General features: G+C 39.1%; 1 protein-coding gene across 1 annotated transcript in view; it reads left to right on the top strand.

The window, feature by feature from the left end:
* DAB1 (DAB adaptor protein 1) overlaps positions 1–18,814 on the top strand; it is a 433,463-nt gene that overhangs the window by 266,306 nt on the left and 148,343 nt on the right. Inside the window, exon 3 of the mRNA XM_042781851.1 lies at positions 4,607–4,705. Coding sequence (XP_042637785.1) covers positions 4,607–4,705 — 99 coding nt within the window. The remainder of the gene's footprint in view (positions 1–4,606; positions 4,706–18,814) is intronic.

Here is an 18,814-nt window from a genome sequence, read left to right as displayed (position 1 = left end):
CTTGGAAGGAAGGTTGGGCAATCCTACTTCCGTAGTGATACTGCCTCGGAAACCCAAGGAGGGGTCGCTATGAGTCGGGGCTGACTCGACAGCACATAACAACAACAACAACAACAACAATGGCTAATAATTGTGAACATTTCTTCATGTTTTTTGGCCACCAGGATAGCTTCTTTGGTGAAGTGTCTATTCATGTCTTCTGCCCATTTTTTAATTGGATTATTTGTCTTTTTGTTGAGGTATTGGAGCTTTCTATAAATTTTAGAGGTAAGTCCCTTTTCAGATATGTCATTGCCAAATGTCTTTTCCCAATCCATAGGTTCTCTTTTGATTCTTTTGGAGAAGTCTTTGGAAGCACATAAAACTTTTTTTTAGAAGGTTAGGTATCTTGTCGTTTTTTTCTGTACTGCTTTAAGGATTCTTTCTTTGTCTTTGTTTTTGATGAGTTTGATAATGATATGTCTGGTGATTTTCTTTTTGGGGTCTATCCTGTTTGGGGTTCACTGGACATCTGGAATAGATATATTCTCGTCTTTCATCATATCAGGGAAGTTCTCTTCCAGCAAATCTTGGATAATTTTCTCAGTGGTTTTCTTTTTCACTTCCTGTTCTGAAATTCCAATGACATGTAGGTTATTCCTTTTGATGGTATCCCACATGAACCTTAGGCTTTATTCATTCTGTTTTCATCTTTTTTCAGTTGACCCCTTTCCAAACAAATATTCAGGTATTTGTGTTCGGTCTCACTAATTCTGTCTTCCATTGATTCAGTTCTACTCCTTTGCTCTTTCAATGTGTTATCTACTTCTGAAAATTTAGTATTAATCTTCTATTTATATCATTTCATTTGTTTTGTCATTTTTTTTCTTGTGTTTTCATCCAAAATTGTTCTAGGGTTTTGTCTGTGTTTTCTTTAATTTTGTCAGTATTTTTTCTGATCTGTCTCTCAATCCTTTGAAGGTACCTAAATATAATTCTTTTGAATTCTTTATCAGGGAGTTCCAATGTGGCTGCTTTTTCAGGGATGTGTTCTGGGACTGTAGCTTGCTCCCTTTTTCTCCTGCTTTATCTTGCTTCTTTGTGTGGACAGTGATGATCTATCTGTTTTCTCAAAGACATTGTAATATTATTGTATTTAGATCTCTGCTAACTCTTTGTGAAGATCAGCTGAGGGTGACTCAGGCTCTTCTTGGTGGTTGTGCATCATTGGCCAGTTGGTGAAGAAGGAAGTGGTGGCTCTCACTTAGTAAATGGAGCTGCAGGAGGTGCAGGTGTGGTTGGGTCATATGGGCACGACACCTGTCTCCCACTCAGACAAAAACAACAATAAAAAACAAATCAAAAAAGTAAAGCAAAAAGCACAACATGTAAGTAGAGAGGAATAACCACCAAGAAAAGAAAAGAAAAGGAAGAAGGAAAAAAAAAAGTGTCTGGGCGTGGGGCAATAAGAGAAAAGAGGTAGTGGGAGAATAATGAGGGAAGAAATGGGAAAAATACAAAAAGGAAAACAAGGAATGAGGTTAACCAAGAGAAAGAAATACATAGGACCAGGAACAGGGAAGAGAGAAAAAGCTGAACACTAGAACTTGGGAAGGGAAGAATAAAGAATAATAATAAAAAGGATTAACAAAAAAGAGTCATTATGATAGTAGTAATTTTAAAAGAGACAAAAGCAAACAAACTGAAAGGGAAAAAAAAGGAAAAAATCAGGCCAGGGCAGGGCACCCAGGCTCTGTGAGAGCACACAGACTGGGATGGAATTCCTGCCAGCCCAGAAGGTGGGTGGGAGTGGGGGATGGCCACACCTCCCTTCACCAAGAGGGTGTGGGGTATGAAAGTAACAAGGGAAATCTCATACCTTTTCAGTCCTGTGCATCTGGAATGTCCTTGGAATTCCCAGCAAGTGGAGCCTATTCTTAGGCCCCTGGAATCTGAGCGAATGCTGTCACTTTAAATATCCAAAATTTTTGAACTGCTTGTAAACATTCAAAATGGCTGTACCCTCCAGACAGACAGAAGTCCACAGCTCACCCCGTCTCCCTCTTCACTGCTTCCCCAGATACCAGTGCATTCCTCTGTGCAGCCTCTGGCTAGCAGGGCCAATTTTTAGGTTAATTCTTAGGTCTTTACACCACTTGGCAATATCCAAGTTGTCCATGCCATCAGGATCACTGACAGACTGCAGTTCCATATGTCTCCTTTTTTGGTGTTTTCATGCAGGTTCTTCTACTAGTTGGAGTTTAGTCCACTTCTGTATCTTTCCTGTCAAAGCTCAGGGCTCTAGGATTATCTTCTGTATCTGTGTTAATTGGTTCACCTTTTCTTTGTTGAAGAAGGTCTGTGTAGTTTCTGCTTATTCCACCATCTTACTGGAACAAGGTCCAAAAAAAACAAAATCTGGATAGGTTAATTTTAAGATTTTTCTCTTGCTCTAACATTCTGTATGAGGCCTTGGATAGTGCAAGTGGTTAATGCAATCAGCTGCTAGCTGAAGGGTTGGAGATTTGACCCAAGTGCCGAAGAAGAAGGACCCAGTGATCTAGTTCCAGAAAAGCCGCCATTGAAAATCCTGTGTAGCACAGTTCTACTCTGATGCACATGGTGTCACCATGAGTCAGAATGGATTCGGACTCGAGGGCAATTGGTTTAATATTCTGTATGTCTGTGAGTGTGTAAAAGGTACTTGGCAATGATTATGCCATTTATGAGAGAGTGAATTTCCTGCCAGTAAGTAGCCAAACTTAATTCCCTGTGTGGTGAAAATGGTTAAACACTCAACTACTAACCAGAATATTGTTAGTATGAACCCAGTCAGAGGTGTCATGGAAGAAAGACCTGACAAACTGCCTCTGAAAAGTCACAGCCATGAAAACACAGCCATGGAGTATAGTTCTATTTTACAGATTATGGGGTCTCTTTGAGTTAGAATTGACTTAATGGCAACAGATTTAAGTATCTAAACAGAGACTCGACCACATCCTCTCAAAAGGATTCATGCATTTAGTAGAAGTTAATTTTAATAATCCCTATATTGTACCAGGTACTGTAATTGGTACTCTATGTAAATTTTTATTTAATCCTCTGAACCTAGCAAAATAAATATTTACACTTGAGGAAGTTGAAATGAGAGGTTAAATGATTTGTCCAAGATTATATTGAGCCAGGACTATAAGCCAGATATTCTGATGCCACAGAAGATTTCCAATACTCAGAGTGAGGTTGACCAAACAACCTAAAGAGAATCCTTTTGCTTTCTGGTCATACGCATTGCTCCTTAACACCAGTCATTCTCTAAGATTGATTTTGAGAATATGCTGTTCTGAGAGTGGCACAAACTACTTTTATCTCCCAGAAATGTGCAATTCTCATTATTGTAGACTCTTCTACTCCTAAAAGCCCAGAACCATAATAGCTGAAAGTTGGGTTCAGTCTATACCATCTATTGATGAAAACAGTGATGAAGGGCTGGAAGCTATAAAACACATAATGTAGAGTAAGCATCAGCCCTTGAGTGTAAATCCCTTGAAATAGTGTTACGCTCCAAGTTATACCCTAGTATGAAACCCATGATTTCCTGTAACTGGCCACCCCAGGGACTGATTTAAAAAGTGAGTGCCTTTACTCTGAACTTGAATCATATCAACTGGGGGGGGGGGCGCTCTGGGTAACACATTCATTTAACAATTGTTTTCTAAGCACCTCCTGCCCTCCCAGACTGTTCTAGGCACTAGGGATACAGCAGTGAGAAAATGCCAAGTCTTATGGAGTTTATATTCCAGTAGAAAAGTGAGGAAACAGATATTTTAATAAATGCACTATATTTGGTAAGTACTTTTCTTGATGGCATAAAGGTGATGGGGAAAAGGGGGAAAACAAGTGTCTTTGGGCAAAAATTGTAAACCACAAGTACATCCAATATTTTTACACAAATGATACGCTCATCCTACATTTGTTTGCCTACCTGCCCTCGCCCACCCCAGGTATTGTCTTAAGTGTGTTATGCTAACTTTTTTTCAGCCAACAGGCAGATTGGCAAATGAGTGTAGAACACGCATGTCATTTGCATAAAAATACAGTAGGTATGGTGATCTTATTTTCCCAAGCAAAATTGAGACATACAATCTCCAATAGATTTTTATTTTCTTTCTAATCTCTTAAATTGATTCATATGAAATCTTTTTCCAGAGAGGTAAAACTAAAATTACACTTGGGAATGTATTAAATAGCTCACTTTTGTTTAAAAGATTAAAACTATATCCAAGAAAATCCAGCCCAGATATTAATATGAGAACCCTGTTATGTTTCTCTTGGGATACCCAATTCTGAGCTGAGCATCTGGCACAAAGTAGGCATTCTATAAATCTTGTTTAGTCAAATGAATGAATGAATGCTCAAGTATCTATTTATACAGTGCTAGTATAACTAGAACAGCATTATCCTAAAGTATCAAGATGTGAGCACACTGTGTAAAGAAAATGGACGGGGCGAGGGAAAGGAGTGTACATGATTGGTGGCATCCATTGATGGTATCCGACATGCCTTTGGGACCAGAGGGAATTTTCAAATGAAAACTCTAAAGTAAAATCCATGTCCTTCTTTTCAACAGGGCGTTGTTGCTGGCGCTCGGTCCAAAGGAGAACACAAACAGAAAATCTTTTTAACCATCTCCTTTGGAGGAATCAAAATCTTTGATGAGAAGACAGGGGTAAGTAAAAGAATCACATGGCATTGTGAAATTGAATCCATTGACAGATGTGCCCTTAAAAGCCTCTGCTCTCTGGGCAGGAATATCAAACAAGCATAAAAACACATAAAGCAACTGACAAACTTGATCAACTGTGATCGTCCATCAAAGGGAGTGTCTTTCCTGACTTGGCCACACTATTATAGCACCATGTTTCCTCCAGTGTAATTGTGATAAAAGTGTCACACCATCCTGGTAACCTAATGGGAGATTGATGAGCTTTGAAGAGCTATGGGTAATGTGACAGTTTAAGTCAAATTCTTTGTGTGTTGGCAACTTTAATGACAAGCGTCCTAGCAGGAGACATATGTAGGTCTTTTGACTCGGTCAAAGTATCTAGAATCTCTTGAGTTTGACCTGTGGCATCTTACAATTGCTATAATCAAAAAGAATAAATAGAGTTCTCAATCTTAAAAAAAATCTATCACTGCATGACCTGGAAATGTGAGAGCTGATGTGTTGTCGATCCTACCAAAAAAGTGTTGTGTTTTCATCAACCTCACAGCTGCAGTTAACTCCTAGGCTCATCCCTGGAGCTCACCTGACATCGTCAGTCCTGTTTTGACAGTGAGGAGAAAACGTAAAAGCATGCTATGATCCATTTTGCCAAGAGAGCAAGAGTTAAATGGGCATGTTTTCCCTCTTACTCATCTTGCACTTTACAGGTTATAAGACATCTACCTGGAACTCCACAAAGATAATTTATCAAATACTTTTTAAACAAGTAACCAGCCAATTTACTTAACCTTGGTCATTTTGAATTATAATTTTCTCTCATTTGTCCTGACTAGAATTAGGATACCATAAGGGTAGTAGGATAATCACTTAAAAGTAAAATGAGTCTTCTTGAAAGAAAAATGTAAAGGTTATAGTCTCCTAAGTTGTTGTTATGTGCCATCGAGTCAGACTTGATTCATAGTGACCCTTCCTTGGGTTTCCGAGACAGTATCACCATGGAAGTAGATTGCCCCATCTTGCTTCCAAGGAGTGGCTGGTGGGTTTGAACTGCCAGCCTTCTGGTTATCAGTCAAGTGCCTTAGGCACTATGCTACCAGAGGTCCTAGTAACTAACTATAGTATTCCCATTTTTTAATATCTATTGCATACTAGGTGCATGTTGACTAAACATACTATTTCGTCTTCACAATAGTCCTATGACATAATAATAATGATAATAACTACTTCATCAAGTATATATTATGTGTTCAGCATTATTCTAAAGCCTTTGTAAGTCTCAAATAATTTAAATCTCACAACACCCCTACCCTGTTGCTAGCAATTCAATTCTGACTAATGGCAACCCTATGTATTACAGAGTAGAGAGATTCCATTGAGTTGTCTTAGCTGTAATCTTTATGAAGCATATCACCAGGGCTTGCTTTTGTGGTGCTGCTGGGTAAGTTCAAACCAGGGCTTTGAATCAGTTTGAAACAGTTCAGTCATGGCCAGTGTAAACAAGGGCAGTGCATGCATTGCATAGCAACCAGATCTTCTGAGCATTGAATTGTGACCTAAGTAGGAAATAGGCAGCAGTGCTCCACTAAAAAGTGATAACTGACCACTCTGCTTTGAATATGTGTTATGGTATAGTTGGCTGCCATTTTTGAGCAGTGCACCGTTGCCTGTTTCTTGCTCGGGTCACAATCCGGTGTACAAGAGATTTGGTTGCTATACTACACACACATGGTCCTTGTTGCTGTCTGCCAAGACTGAACTGGTTCAAAGCTCTGGTTTGAACCACCAGCCTTTAGGTTAGTAGTCAAGCGCAAACCATTTGTACCACCTGGGACCTCAAGATTGTATTATTATTCCCAATTTACAGTAGAAAGCACTAAAGATAGAGAAGTTATGTAAATTGTTAAGTAAGTAATGATGAAGACAGGATTAGAACATATGCAACCAATCTGACTCATGAGGTCTCTCTCTTAATAATTTCTCAGTATAAGTAACTTTCCTAGCTTCACCAATCATGTGGGAGAAAAGAGTGGAATTTTACCTTGCATTGTCCTAAATCAAAATTCAATGCAATTTCCTATTGTATTGTATTTAATGGTAGGCCTATATGTATATGCCTTGGTAAAAGGGACCTTAGAATGAGGATATGTCATTCATTGGGAGGAGATCTTGTATTCAGTAAGTTTAGGCATCCAGTTTAAGCCTCTCCTGCCTTTCTAAAAGTATGATTTCTGAAACCATGGAAGATTTTCCTTTTCCTAGGCAGACTGTAGTTTGGAAACCTGGACTCAGTTTTGAAACCTACATTTTAGGAAGGATATGAGCAAACCAAAGCATATCCTGATGAGGCAGAAAGGTCACTGGGGGCTTGAAACTATGCTGAACCAAGATTTACCAGCACAGGTGTTGCCTTATGGGATCCGGAGTTACACAGTGGGGCAGAACCCTTTGGCTGCTAGAAACCTAGAAAGATACAGTGATCCCCTAGCATCCTTTAGTGGGGGCAGTGGTAGTTCAGTGGTGGAATTCCTGCCTTCCTTGGAGAAGACTCAGGTTTAATTCCCAGCCAATGCATGTAATTTGTCAGCAGAGGCTTGCATATTGCTATGATATTGAGCAGTTTTCAATAGAGTGTCCAGACAAAGATAGACTAGGAAGAAAGGCCTGGTGATCTATAAACTACCCAGTGTAAACCCTATGGATCACCATGGTCTGGTCTGCAACCAGTCATTGGGTATATTGTGGAAGCAATTCAAGTAGGGGAAGAGGTGTTCAGCAAAGTTGATTTCTGAGGCTCAAGTTTTAAGATTCCATTTTTTCCCTGAAGTCATGCCGGATGATGAGCTTGATCTGAAAAAACCTCCACTGGAGATTATGAGCAGAAACAGTTTATTAAACCTTTGTCATTGCCCATGTTGTTGTTGTTGTTGTGTGCTCTGGAGTCAGACCTGACTCATAGCAACCCCTCCTTGGGTTTCTGAGGCAGTATCACTACAGAAGTAGATTGCCCAACCTTCCTTCCGAGGAGTGGCCATGTGTCAGTAGGGGGCCAACTAAATTGGGTAGGAAGGGAATCTCAGTGAAGTGTTTTGCCCTGCAAATCAAAGATGTGGAAAACTAGGTCTTTGCCATTTGGAATTTCATCTTGTCTAAGATATTTCTGGTAGCATAGTACCTAAGGCATTTGACTGCTAACCAGAAGGCTGGCAGTTCAAAACCACCAGCCACTCCTTGGAAGGAAGGTTGGGCAATCTACTTCCGTAGTGATACTGCCTCAGCAACCCAAGGAGGGATTACTATGACTTGAGTCCGACTCGACGGCACATAACAATAACAACAACAAGATATTTCTGGGAGTACTGGTGTTGCAATGGTTAAAGCCCTCGACTGCCAACTGGAAAGGGCAGTGTTTCAAACCCACCAGACATGCTCAGCAGGGGAAAGATGTAGCAGTCTGCTTCTGTAAGATTACGGCTTTGGGCAGTTCAACTCTGTCCTATAAGGTCACTATGAATCAGAAAAGACTTGATGGCAATGGGTTTGAGATATTTCTGCTCAAACTTGACACCCCTTTTTTTTTCAGTCCAAGGAAAGAAACATTTGCAGAAGGACAATGGCTAGAATTTTACTAAAAGCCATTAAAAAGTGTGTGATCTCAATTAAAATGATGCTTTGCAACAATTTACACCCTGTCTTGAATTTCAAAGGATTCTTAATCTCAGTCCTTATATGGGTAAATTTTATTTTATTCTTAGCATGCTGCAGGAAAGAAATCAATATTGAAATCTATTCATATTTTCAGACACCTAAGTAGTGCTAGAATCCCAAAAACCAAACCCACTCACTGACATTGAGTTGATTCTGACTCATCGCAACCCATAGGGTTTCCAAAGCTATAAATATTTACAGAGCAGACTACCTCATCTTTCTCCTACAAAGCAGCTGGTGGGTTCTAACCACCAACCTTTTGTTTAGAAGCCAGTGCCTTAACCACAGTGCCACTAGAGCTCCTGATATTGCTAGGGATGGATGGAAATCAGAACATGTCATTTATGAACTGGTATTAGTGGGAAGAGAAACATTTATAATTCCCATAAAGCAAATCAGGAGTAGAAACACATCAGTATGTTATTCAGTCCTCGGATCAGACCCAAGAGGACATGTAGGCAGGAGTGTCATGAAATCTTAAAGAGAGAGAGAGAGAGAGAGATCTATCACTGTATGAGCAGAAAATGGGAGGACTGATATGGATGTTGAACCCACTGAATGTTCTGTTTGCATCTTTGATTGTCAGTGGGCTCAGAAGAGACCTTCCAACTCCAGGTGTCATGTCTTTCCAATTAACCTTATGGGTTCTCTTTTCTCTCCATTCTTGATTTTATCCCATATAACTATTAAAATGTTATGCCATAAAAATAATGAAAATTAGAGGACCTCAAAGGTGAGTCTGTTTCTTATCATGTAGGGCAGTGGTCTTTGAAATTTCAAAACAGTGCAGCATCCTTATTGCTGTAATCACAGATATGAACTTTGCTGTTCATTTGGTTTCACCAACACTTATTTAATTCTACTTTGTGTACTATATTAAGTACATTACAGTAATGCATGGAAGTTGATGTTGTTATTTTCCCCATGAGAAAACTGATGTCCAGATAAGTTAAGTCACCCAACTAATAAGTACAGAACTGGAATTCAAATCCAGGTAGTCTAGACCAGAATCCTTTCTCATAGTAAGATATTGCTAATAATAGTATATTAACTTTATAAATGATGCCATGTTGTTGTTGTTGTTGTTGTTGTTGTTGTTATGTGCTGTCGAGTCAGCCCTATCTATATGGCATCATATGGCACAATGATGCCATATAGATATATTAATAGATTCAATATTATCCCTGTCTGTGGTCATTGACTCATAACATCTACGTGACCCTGTGGGATAGAGTAGAACTGCCCTATAGGGTTTCCAAACTTGTAGATATTTATAGAAGCAGACTGCCTTCTTTTTATCCCATGAAGCAGCTGGTGGGTTTGAACCACCAACGTTTTGATTAGCAGTCTAATGCTTTAACCACTGTACCACCAGAGTTCCTTGGCTATGAGTTTTTTTTTTTTTTTTTAATGGTCGTCATCATTCACTTTCATTTGATGTGCTTTCCTGAATGAAGTTACAGGGGTGAGATTACAATTGGGATTGCCATGGAGTATTGTGCTCTACCTGTGAACTTTACCTGTAGTTGGTCTTGAATAGATAAAAGGTTGGCATACACTAATTAGGTAGTAGCATAGTGACTCTCTGTTCTTTACTATGTACTGCTCTGCTTTCTGAGGATTCAAAGATGAGTAAGATGTGATCCTTGCCCCTAAGGTGTTCACAGTCTGGTGGGAAAACCAAACTCACTAGGTAAAGTGTTAGCTCCTAAGACACAGGTGTGAACAAAGAAGTGTCAGTGCTCAGGTCACCCAAAGTCTCAGAAGAGGACACACTGACTTGGCAATGGAGGAGTGAGTTGGAGATAGTGCTTGGTAAGCAAGTTAGGGAAGAGTAAACAGTATTTCTAAATGCACAGATGTCTAAAAATGAATGTGTATGTTCATTTATTCTTTCCTTCAGGAAATATTTATTGAGCCCCTACTCTGCCAAGCACTGTCTTACACCCACCCAGGAAACTCAAAGATGAATAAGGCCATATCTTTTTGTTCACCATTGTATATCTATCTATTAGCACAAAGCCTTGTATATAGTGTTACTGTTGTTGTTGTTAGGTGCCTTCAAGTCATCTCCTTATATACAATAGAACATACATAGTAGGTAGTCAGGAATACTTCACTAAAAAATAAAAATAAATGACTTAAGTCATAATAAGTGATTAAGGGTCAGAAAATATACACAGAATAATCAAGGCATAGTAGATGAGAGAGAACTGGAGAATGGCTAATGACTCAATGTTGTCTTTAGGAATGGGTGGGTTTGTGTTTTGAAAGGAGCCCTGGTGACTCAGTGATAAGTGTTCAACTACTAAGCTGCTAACCCACCCAGCTAGTGATCTGCTGCCATAAAGATTACAGCCTAAAAATCCTATGGGACTGTTCTGTCTGTCAAATGGGATTCCTATGAGTTGGAACCAACTTAATGGCACCTAACAACAATTGTGTTTTAAATGCAGTGGCTGCACTTTAATTTCAAGATGATTGAATAATTTATTTTTCAGTGAAAACCGGATAACACCTTCTTTGTGTCTCATCAAAAAGAAATTCTCTTCTTTCTTCATGTCTAACTGGATGCTTTAAGCAGGGTTGAGGGAGAGCAGCTGATGTAGAGGAAGTGAAACTATCTCAGGGAGGGAGATGAGAGAGAAGAATGCTGTAGAGCAGGATGTGGAGACCTGCTCTCAGCTGCTAATGGAAAGGTTGGTGGTTCGAATCTATCCAGTGACACCATAGGAGAAAGGCCTGGAGATCTGCTGCTGCCAGATTATAGCCATGAAAATCCTATGAGGCATAGTTCTACTCTGAAGTACTAGGGGTTGCTGTGAGTTAGAATCAATTTGACAGCAACAAGTTAAGCAGTATGTACTGTTATAGTATGAACTGTCATTGTTACTGCTTCTGTGTAGTCAACCAGCCACTCCTCGGAAGAAATGTTGGGCAATCTACTTCCATAGTGATACTGCCTCCTTGGAAACCCAAGGAGGGGTCTTTAGATATGGTACAATGTTGTTGTTGTTGTTGTTGTTGTTGTTATGTGCCGTCGAGTCATTCCTGACTCATAGCGACCCCTCCTTGGGTTTCCGAGGCAGTATCACTATGGAAGTAGGATTGCTCAACCTTCCTTCCGAGGAGTGGCTGGTGGGTTTGAACCGCCAGCCTGGTACAATAGCTCCTTTAAAAATCCTTATCTGGTATTCCCAATATCTGAGTCATCTGAAGGTTGTTCTCCATTGATTACCTTTTAAGGAGCTCTGGTGGCATAGTGTCTAAGATGCTTGACTGCTAACCAGAAGGCTGGCGGTTCAAACCCACCAGCCTCTCCTTGGAAGGAAGATGGGGTAATCTACTTCCGTAATAATACTGCCTCAGAAACCCAAGGAGGGGTTGCTATGAGTCGGGTCCAACTCGACGGCACATAACAACAACACACAACAGATTTTAATTTATCACATAAAATCAATTTATAGCCCAAAACAACATATTCTTAGATATTGGCACTGTGGGGAAGCTGCCTCCATAAGATTATTTTGGGGATTAGGTCTCTGGTTCCTGACAGGGGAAGAAGGATATCCATGTTACCCTGGAACTTGAGACCATGAATGTTTTCAAACAGACTTGGTAAAGTGAAGAAAGCATTCTCTTTCTCTTAGTGGATCATCTTATTAATCTTGGTCTTTTAGGAGAAGTAATATTTTCTGTGCTAGCTGCTTTTACATGCTTGGTCTCATTTAATTTAATCCTCTAAAAAACTATACTAAGTCAGTATTATTATCCCTATATCACAGATGAAGAAACAAGACTGAGAGTTTAAGTGACTCATACCAGGTCAAATAGCCAGCACCTGGAAAAGCTGGAAATTGACCACAGCCGCTCTGGTTCCAATTCCCTGCTGTAGCTCTTTTTTCCAAGGACATAGTCATGGTCTCTTCCAAGCAAGTTTTTATTCAGATGAATTCAGGGAAGAAGTAAAACTGTGCCTTGAAGTTGTCATCATGTCAATAGGCCTTATAACTGAAGGCTTATCAGGAACTGTTTGGGCTTCTGATAGGGTGTGTGAACCACTAGTCTTAAAGATACAGGGCCCACAATGTCACCTAAAAATACTGTATGACTTTGGGTATAGCCCATCCTCTATTTCTCATCTGAAAAATAAGATTGTTCTATATCAAGGAGGGACACACTTTCTCAAAAGGGCAGACTTATTTCTTAAATAAGTAAACATTTGCAGACCATATGGTCTTCTTAGCAATTTAACTGCTTAATTTTGCTAGAAACAAACATAGACAATATATAAATATTGTGTTATAATAAAACTTTATCAAAACAAGTGGCTGGCCCTTGGGCTGTAATTTGATTTATCTCCTTTTTTTGGATGATTATAATAGATTGTTCTAATGTTCTCATTCTGTCTCTGTAATATGCTAACAAGTCCTATAAGATAGAGGGATGAGCACTAGGTGAAGATCCCTGGTTCTTCCTTTCTGGACCTTTTGTTCACTGCTCTTTGGTGGCTGACTATTGAGGATAGCTATAAAAGTGCTTTTTATAAACTTTGAAGTTAAATATCCATCTTTGCAAAATTGTATTGTTTATTGCTACTATTTGTTGTACCCAATGTACAAGTACTGTACTAAATGTTTCACATACATTTTTCTCATTGAATTCTTGCAATAAGCATATTAGGTAAGTAATGCTATCCTTATTACACAGATGAAGTGACTGAGACTCAGGCAGGTGAAGACAGATGATCAGGGCTACTCTTAAATTTTACTACATTTATGTAACAAATACTTGTTAAGCACCTACTGTGTGACCAAAGTATTTTCAGGGATTAGTGTACAAATGTGAACAAAAGTACCTACTCTTGTGGCATTTACATTCTAATGTGGTGACACAGATACAAAACAGTTATTAGGTGCCATCAAGGTGGCTTCAACTCATAATGACCCCGTGCACAACAGAACGGAACACTGCCTGTCTGGTCCTGTGCCAGCCTCACGGTTCTTGCTATACCTGAGCCCATCATTGCAGCCACTGTGTCAATCCATCTCATGGAGGGCCTTCTGCTTTTTTGTTGACCCTCCACTTTACCAAGCATGATATCCTTATTCAGGGAATGGTCCCTTCTAATGACATGACCAAGGTAGGTGAGACGAAGTCTGGCCATTCTTGCTTCCAAGGAGCATTCTAGCTGCACTTCCTCCAGGACAGATTTGTGCATTCTTTTGGCAGCCTGTGTGGTACCTTCAGTAGTCTTCGTCAACACCACAGCTCAAAAGTATCAACTCTTCTTCGATCTTCCTTATTCATTATCCAGCTCTCATATGCATATAAGACAATTGAAAATACTATGAATTGGGTTAGACTCACCTTACTCTTCAAGGAGACATCTTTGCTCCTCAGCACTTTAAAGAAGTCTTTTACAGCAGATTTGCTCAGTGCAATACATCATCTCAATTCTTGATTGTTGATTCCATTGGTGTTGGTTGTGGAAACAAAGTAATATGAAATCTTTAAGAACTTCAATCTTTTCTCCATTTATTGTGATGCTGCTTATTCGCCCACTTGTGAGGATTTTCATTTTCTTTTTGTTGAGATGTAATCCATACTGTATCCTGTAGTCTTTAATCTTCATCAGTAAGTGTTTCAAGTCATCCTTACATTCAGTAAGCAAAATTGTGTCGTTTGCATATTATAGGCTGTCAACGAGTCTTCCTCCAATCCTCATGCCACACTCTTCTTCATATAGTCCAGCTTCTTGGATTATTTGGCATAGTGCCTAAGACATTTGGCTGCTAACCAGAAGGTTCGTGGTTCAAATGAACCAGCCACTCTGTGGAAGGAAGACCAGGCAATTTACTTCCATAAAGGTTTACTGCCTTGGAAACCCTAAAGGGATTGCTATGAATCAAAACTGACTCAATGGCAATGAGTTTTGGTTTTTTGAATAGTCCTCAAGGAGACATTTTTGCTCTTCAGCACTTTAAAGAGGCATTTTGCAGAGATTTGCCCAGTGCAATACATCATTTGATGTCTTAACTGCTGCTTCCATTGGTGTTGATTGTGAAATCAATATGAAATCTTCAACAACTTCAGTCTTTTCTCCATTTATTGTGATGCTGCTTATTGGTCCAGTTGTGAGGATTTTTGTTTTCTTTATGTTGAGATGTAATCCATATTGCAGACTGAAGTCTTTAATCTTCATCAACAAGTGCTTGAAGTTATCCTTACTTTCAGCAAGCAAAGTTGTGTCATCTGTGTATTGCAGGTTGTTAACAAGTCTTCCTCCAATCCTTATGCCACGTTCTTCTTCATATAGTCCAGCTTCTCAGATTATTTGTTCAGCATACAGATTGAATAAGTATGGTGAAAGGATATATCCAACACACTCCCTTCTTGATTTTAAAACATGCAGTATCTCTTTGTCCTGTTTGAATGACAGCCTCCTGGTCTATGTACAGGTTCCTAATGAGCACAGTCAAGTGTTCTGGAATTCCCATTCTTAATATTATCCATAATTGGTTATGATGCACACAATCAAATCCTTTTGTATAATTAATAAAACACAAGTAAACATCTTCCTGGTATTCTTTGCTTTCAGCCAAGATCCATCCGACATCAGCAATGATATCCCTCATTCCATGTCCTCTTCTGAATCCAGCTTGCCTTTCTGGAAATTCTCTGTCAGTATACTGCTGCAACCGTTTTTAAATTATCTTCAGGAAGATTTTACTTGTGTGTGATATTAATGATATTGTTTGATAATTTCCACATTCTTTGGGATCCTTTCTTTGGAATGAGTAAAAATATGGATCTTTTCCAGTCAGTTGGCCAGGTAGCTGTCTTCCAAATTTCTTGGCATAACCAAGTGAGTGCCTCCAATGGGGCATCTGTTTACTGAAACATCTCAATGGGTATTCCCTCAATTCCTGGAGCCTTATTTTTTACCAGTTCCTTCAGTGCAGCTTTGACTTCTTCCTTCAGTACCATTGGTTCTTGATCATATGCCACCTCCTGAAATGGATCAACATTGACCGATTCTTTTTGGTACAGTGGCTCTGGGTATTCTTTCCATCTTCTTTTGATGTTTCCTACATCATTCAATATTTTTTTCCCATAGAATCTTTCAATATTGCAACTCAAGGCTTGAATTTTTTCTTCAGTTCTTTGAGCTTGAGAAATGCTGAGCATATTCTTCCTTTCTGGTTTTCTAACTCCAGGTCTTTGCACATTTCATTATAATAATTGACTTTGTCTTTTCGAGCTGCTCTTTGAAATCTTCTGTTTATCTCTTTTATCATTTCTTCCCTTTGCTTTAGCTACTCTCCATTCAAGGGCAAGTTTCAGAGTCTCTTCTGACATGCATTTTGGTCTTTTTTTCCTTTTCTGTCTTTTTAATGACCTTTTGCTTTCTTCATAGATGATGTTTTTGATTCCATTCCACAATTCCTATGACTTTTGGTCACTGGTGTTCACTGCATCTAATCTATCCTTTACATGGTCTCTAAATCCAGGAGGGACATAATCAAGGTTATATTTTGGCTTTCATGGACTTGTTTTAATTGTCTTCAGCTTCACTTTGAACTTACATATGAGCAATTGATGGTCTGTTGCACACTCAGCTCCTGACCTTGTTTTGACTAAAGATACTGAGCTCCCTTGCTTCTTTCTGCATATGTAGTCAGTCTGATTCCTGTGTACTCCATCTGATGAAATCCACATGTATAGCTGTTGATTGTGTTGTTGAAAAAAGGTGTTTTCAATGAATAAGTTATTGGTCTTAGCAAAATTCTGTCATGCTATCTCCAGCGTTATTTCTATCACCAAGGCCATATTTTCCAACTACTGGTGATTTTTCTTTGTTTCCAACTTTTGCATTCCAATAACAAGTGATAATCCACATATCCTGATCATGTTTGGTCAATTTCAGACTGCAGAAGTCGGTGAAAATCTTCAGTTCCCTCATCTTCAGGTATGGTGGTTGGTGCATAAATTTGAATAATAGTATTAACTGGTCTTCCTTGTTGGCTTATTGATCTTATCCTATCACAGACAGCATTGTATTTCAGGATAGATCTTGAAACATCCTTTGTGATGATTAATGCCACAGCATTCCTCCTCAATTTGTCATTCCCAGCATAGTAGATCATATGGTTGTCTGATTCAAAATTGCCAAAACCAGTCCATTTCAGCTCACTAATGCCTAAGATATCGATCTTTATGTGTTCCATTTCATTTTTAACAACTTCCAGTTTTCCTAGATTCATACTTTGTATATTCCATGTTCCTATTATTAGTGGATGTTTGCAGCTGTTCCTTTCCGTTTTGAGTTGTGCCACATCAGCAAATGGAGGTTCTGAAAACTTTACTCCATCCACATCATTAAGGTAAGCTCTACTCTAAGGAATCAGCTCTTCCCTGCCTTCCAACCTGAAGGCTCTTCTTCCAGCACTATATCAGATAGTATTTCAGGGCTATTCATAAAGTTTTCCAGTAATATAGCAGACAGTGTTTTCACTGTTATTCAGAAGGTTTTCAGTGGCCAATTCTTTGAGAAGTGGATGGCCCCTTCCTTCTTCCAAGTCTGTCTTTGTCTGGAAATTCTGCTGAACCTGTCCGCCATGGGTAACCCTGCTGGTATTTGAAATACTGGTGGCATAGCCTGTAGCCTCACAGTAACACACAAGCCACCATAGTACAACAAACTGACAGACGAGTGGTGTGGCAGTCCATGGTACATTAAATACCTTCACCCATACCACAATTCAAATGCATCAGTTCTTCTGCAGTCTGCCTTATTCATTGTCCAGCTCTCACATACGTATGAGGCTGTTGAAAATAACATGACTTGAGTCGGGCACACCTTGCTCTTCAAAGTGATATCTTTGCTCTTAAACACTTTAAAAGATTTTTTTTTCAGCAGATTTTTCCAATGCAATACATCATTTGATTTCTTGACTGCTGCTTCCATAGGCATTGATTGTGTATCCAAGTAAACTGAAATCCTTGACAACCTCAATTTTTTCTCTATTTATCATGATATTATTTATTGGTCCTGTTGTGAGGATTTTTGTTTTCTTGATAATGAGGTATAATCCATACTTAAGGCTGTAGTCTTGGTCTCCATCAATTAGTACTTCAGGTTTTCACTTTCAGCAAGCAAAGTTGTGTCATCTGTATGTCGTACCTTGTATGTCGCACCTTGTTGATCGGTCTTCTGCTAATCCTGAAGCTGTGTTCTTCATATAGTCCAGCTTCTCGGATTATTTGCTCAGGATACAGATTGAATAAGTATATTGAAAAGGTAGAGCCCTGTCACATACTTTTCCTGATTCTGAACCACCTAGTCCCTCCTTGTTCCGTTCTTGATGTATGTGCATATTCCTCATAAACACAGTTAAATTTTCTGAAATTCCCATTTTTTTTGCAAAGTTATCCATAATTTGGTATAAGCCATATAGTAAATCCCTTTATATAGTTAATAAAACACAGGTAATCATCTTTCTAAGGCACTCTTGTGACATTGTGGTTAAGTCATTGGACTACTAACCAAAAGGTCAGTCCTCCATAGGAGAAAGATGAGACAGTCTGCTTCCATAAAGATGTACAGCCTTAGAAACCCTATGGGAGTCACTATGAGTAAGAATTAACTCAATGGCATTGGGTCTAAACATCTTTCTGGTATTCTTTGCTTTTGACCAGGATCCATCTGACAATAATATCCCTCCTTCCAAACCCTCCTCTGAGTCTCGTTTAAATTTCTGGCAGTTTCCTGTCAGTATACTGCTGCAACAGTTGTTGAATTATCTTCAGCAAAATTTTACTTGCATTTAATATCATTGATATTGTTCAACAACTTCTGCATTCTCTTGAATCACCTTTCTTTGGAATGGGCACAAATATGGATCTCTTCCTGTAGATTGGCCAGGTAGCTAGCTGTCTTCCAAACTTCTTGACAAACAACTGAGTACCTCCAGCACTTCATCCATTTGTTTAAACATCTCAATGGGTAGTCTGTCAATTCTTGAAGCCTTGTTTTTCTGCAGTCCCTTCAGTACCACTTGAATTTCTTCCTTCAGTACCATTGGCTCTTGATCATTTGCTACCTCCTGAAATGGTTGAATGTTGACCAGTTCTTTTTGATACAGTGTCTCTGTGTGTTCCTTCCATCTTCTCTTGATGCTTCCTGCATCATTCAATAACTTGACCATACCCTATATATATATATATTATATATATATATTGCGGTGTAGTAAATTACTTAGTGTGGCTTTTCTACCCGTAAGTCTTTGTAAACTCTAAGGTGGGAATTGCTATTAGCTACGGAGGAGATCCTGATTTTAAAGTCGCCCACCTGGGTTATTTCTGTTGGGCGTGGCACAATACAATGTTCTGGGAAGTTCCCAC

This window comes from Orycteropus afer, unplaced genomic scaffold (assembly GCF_000298275.1).
Source record: "Orycteropus afer afer isolate SDZICR_OR568_19922 unplaced genomic scaffold, OryAfe1.0 scaffold00183, whole genome shotgun sequence".
NCBI classification, from domain to species: domain Eukaryota; kingdom Metazoa; phylum Chordata; class Mammalia; order Tubulidentata; family Orycteropodidae; genus Orycteropus; species Orycteropus afer.
This window is presented reverse-complemented; position numbering and strand designations above follow the sequence as displayed.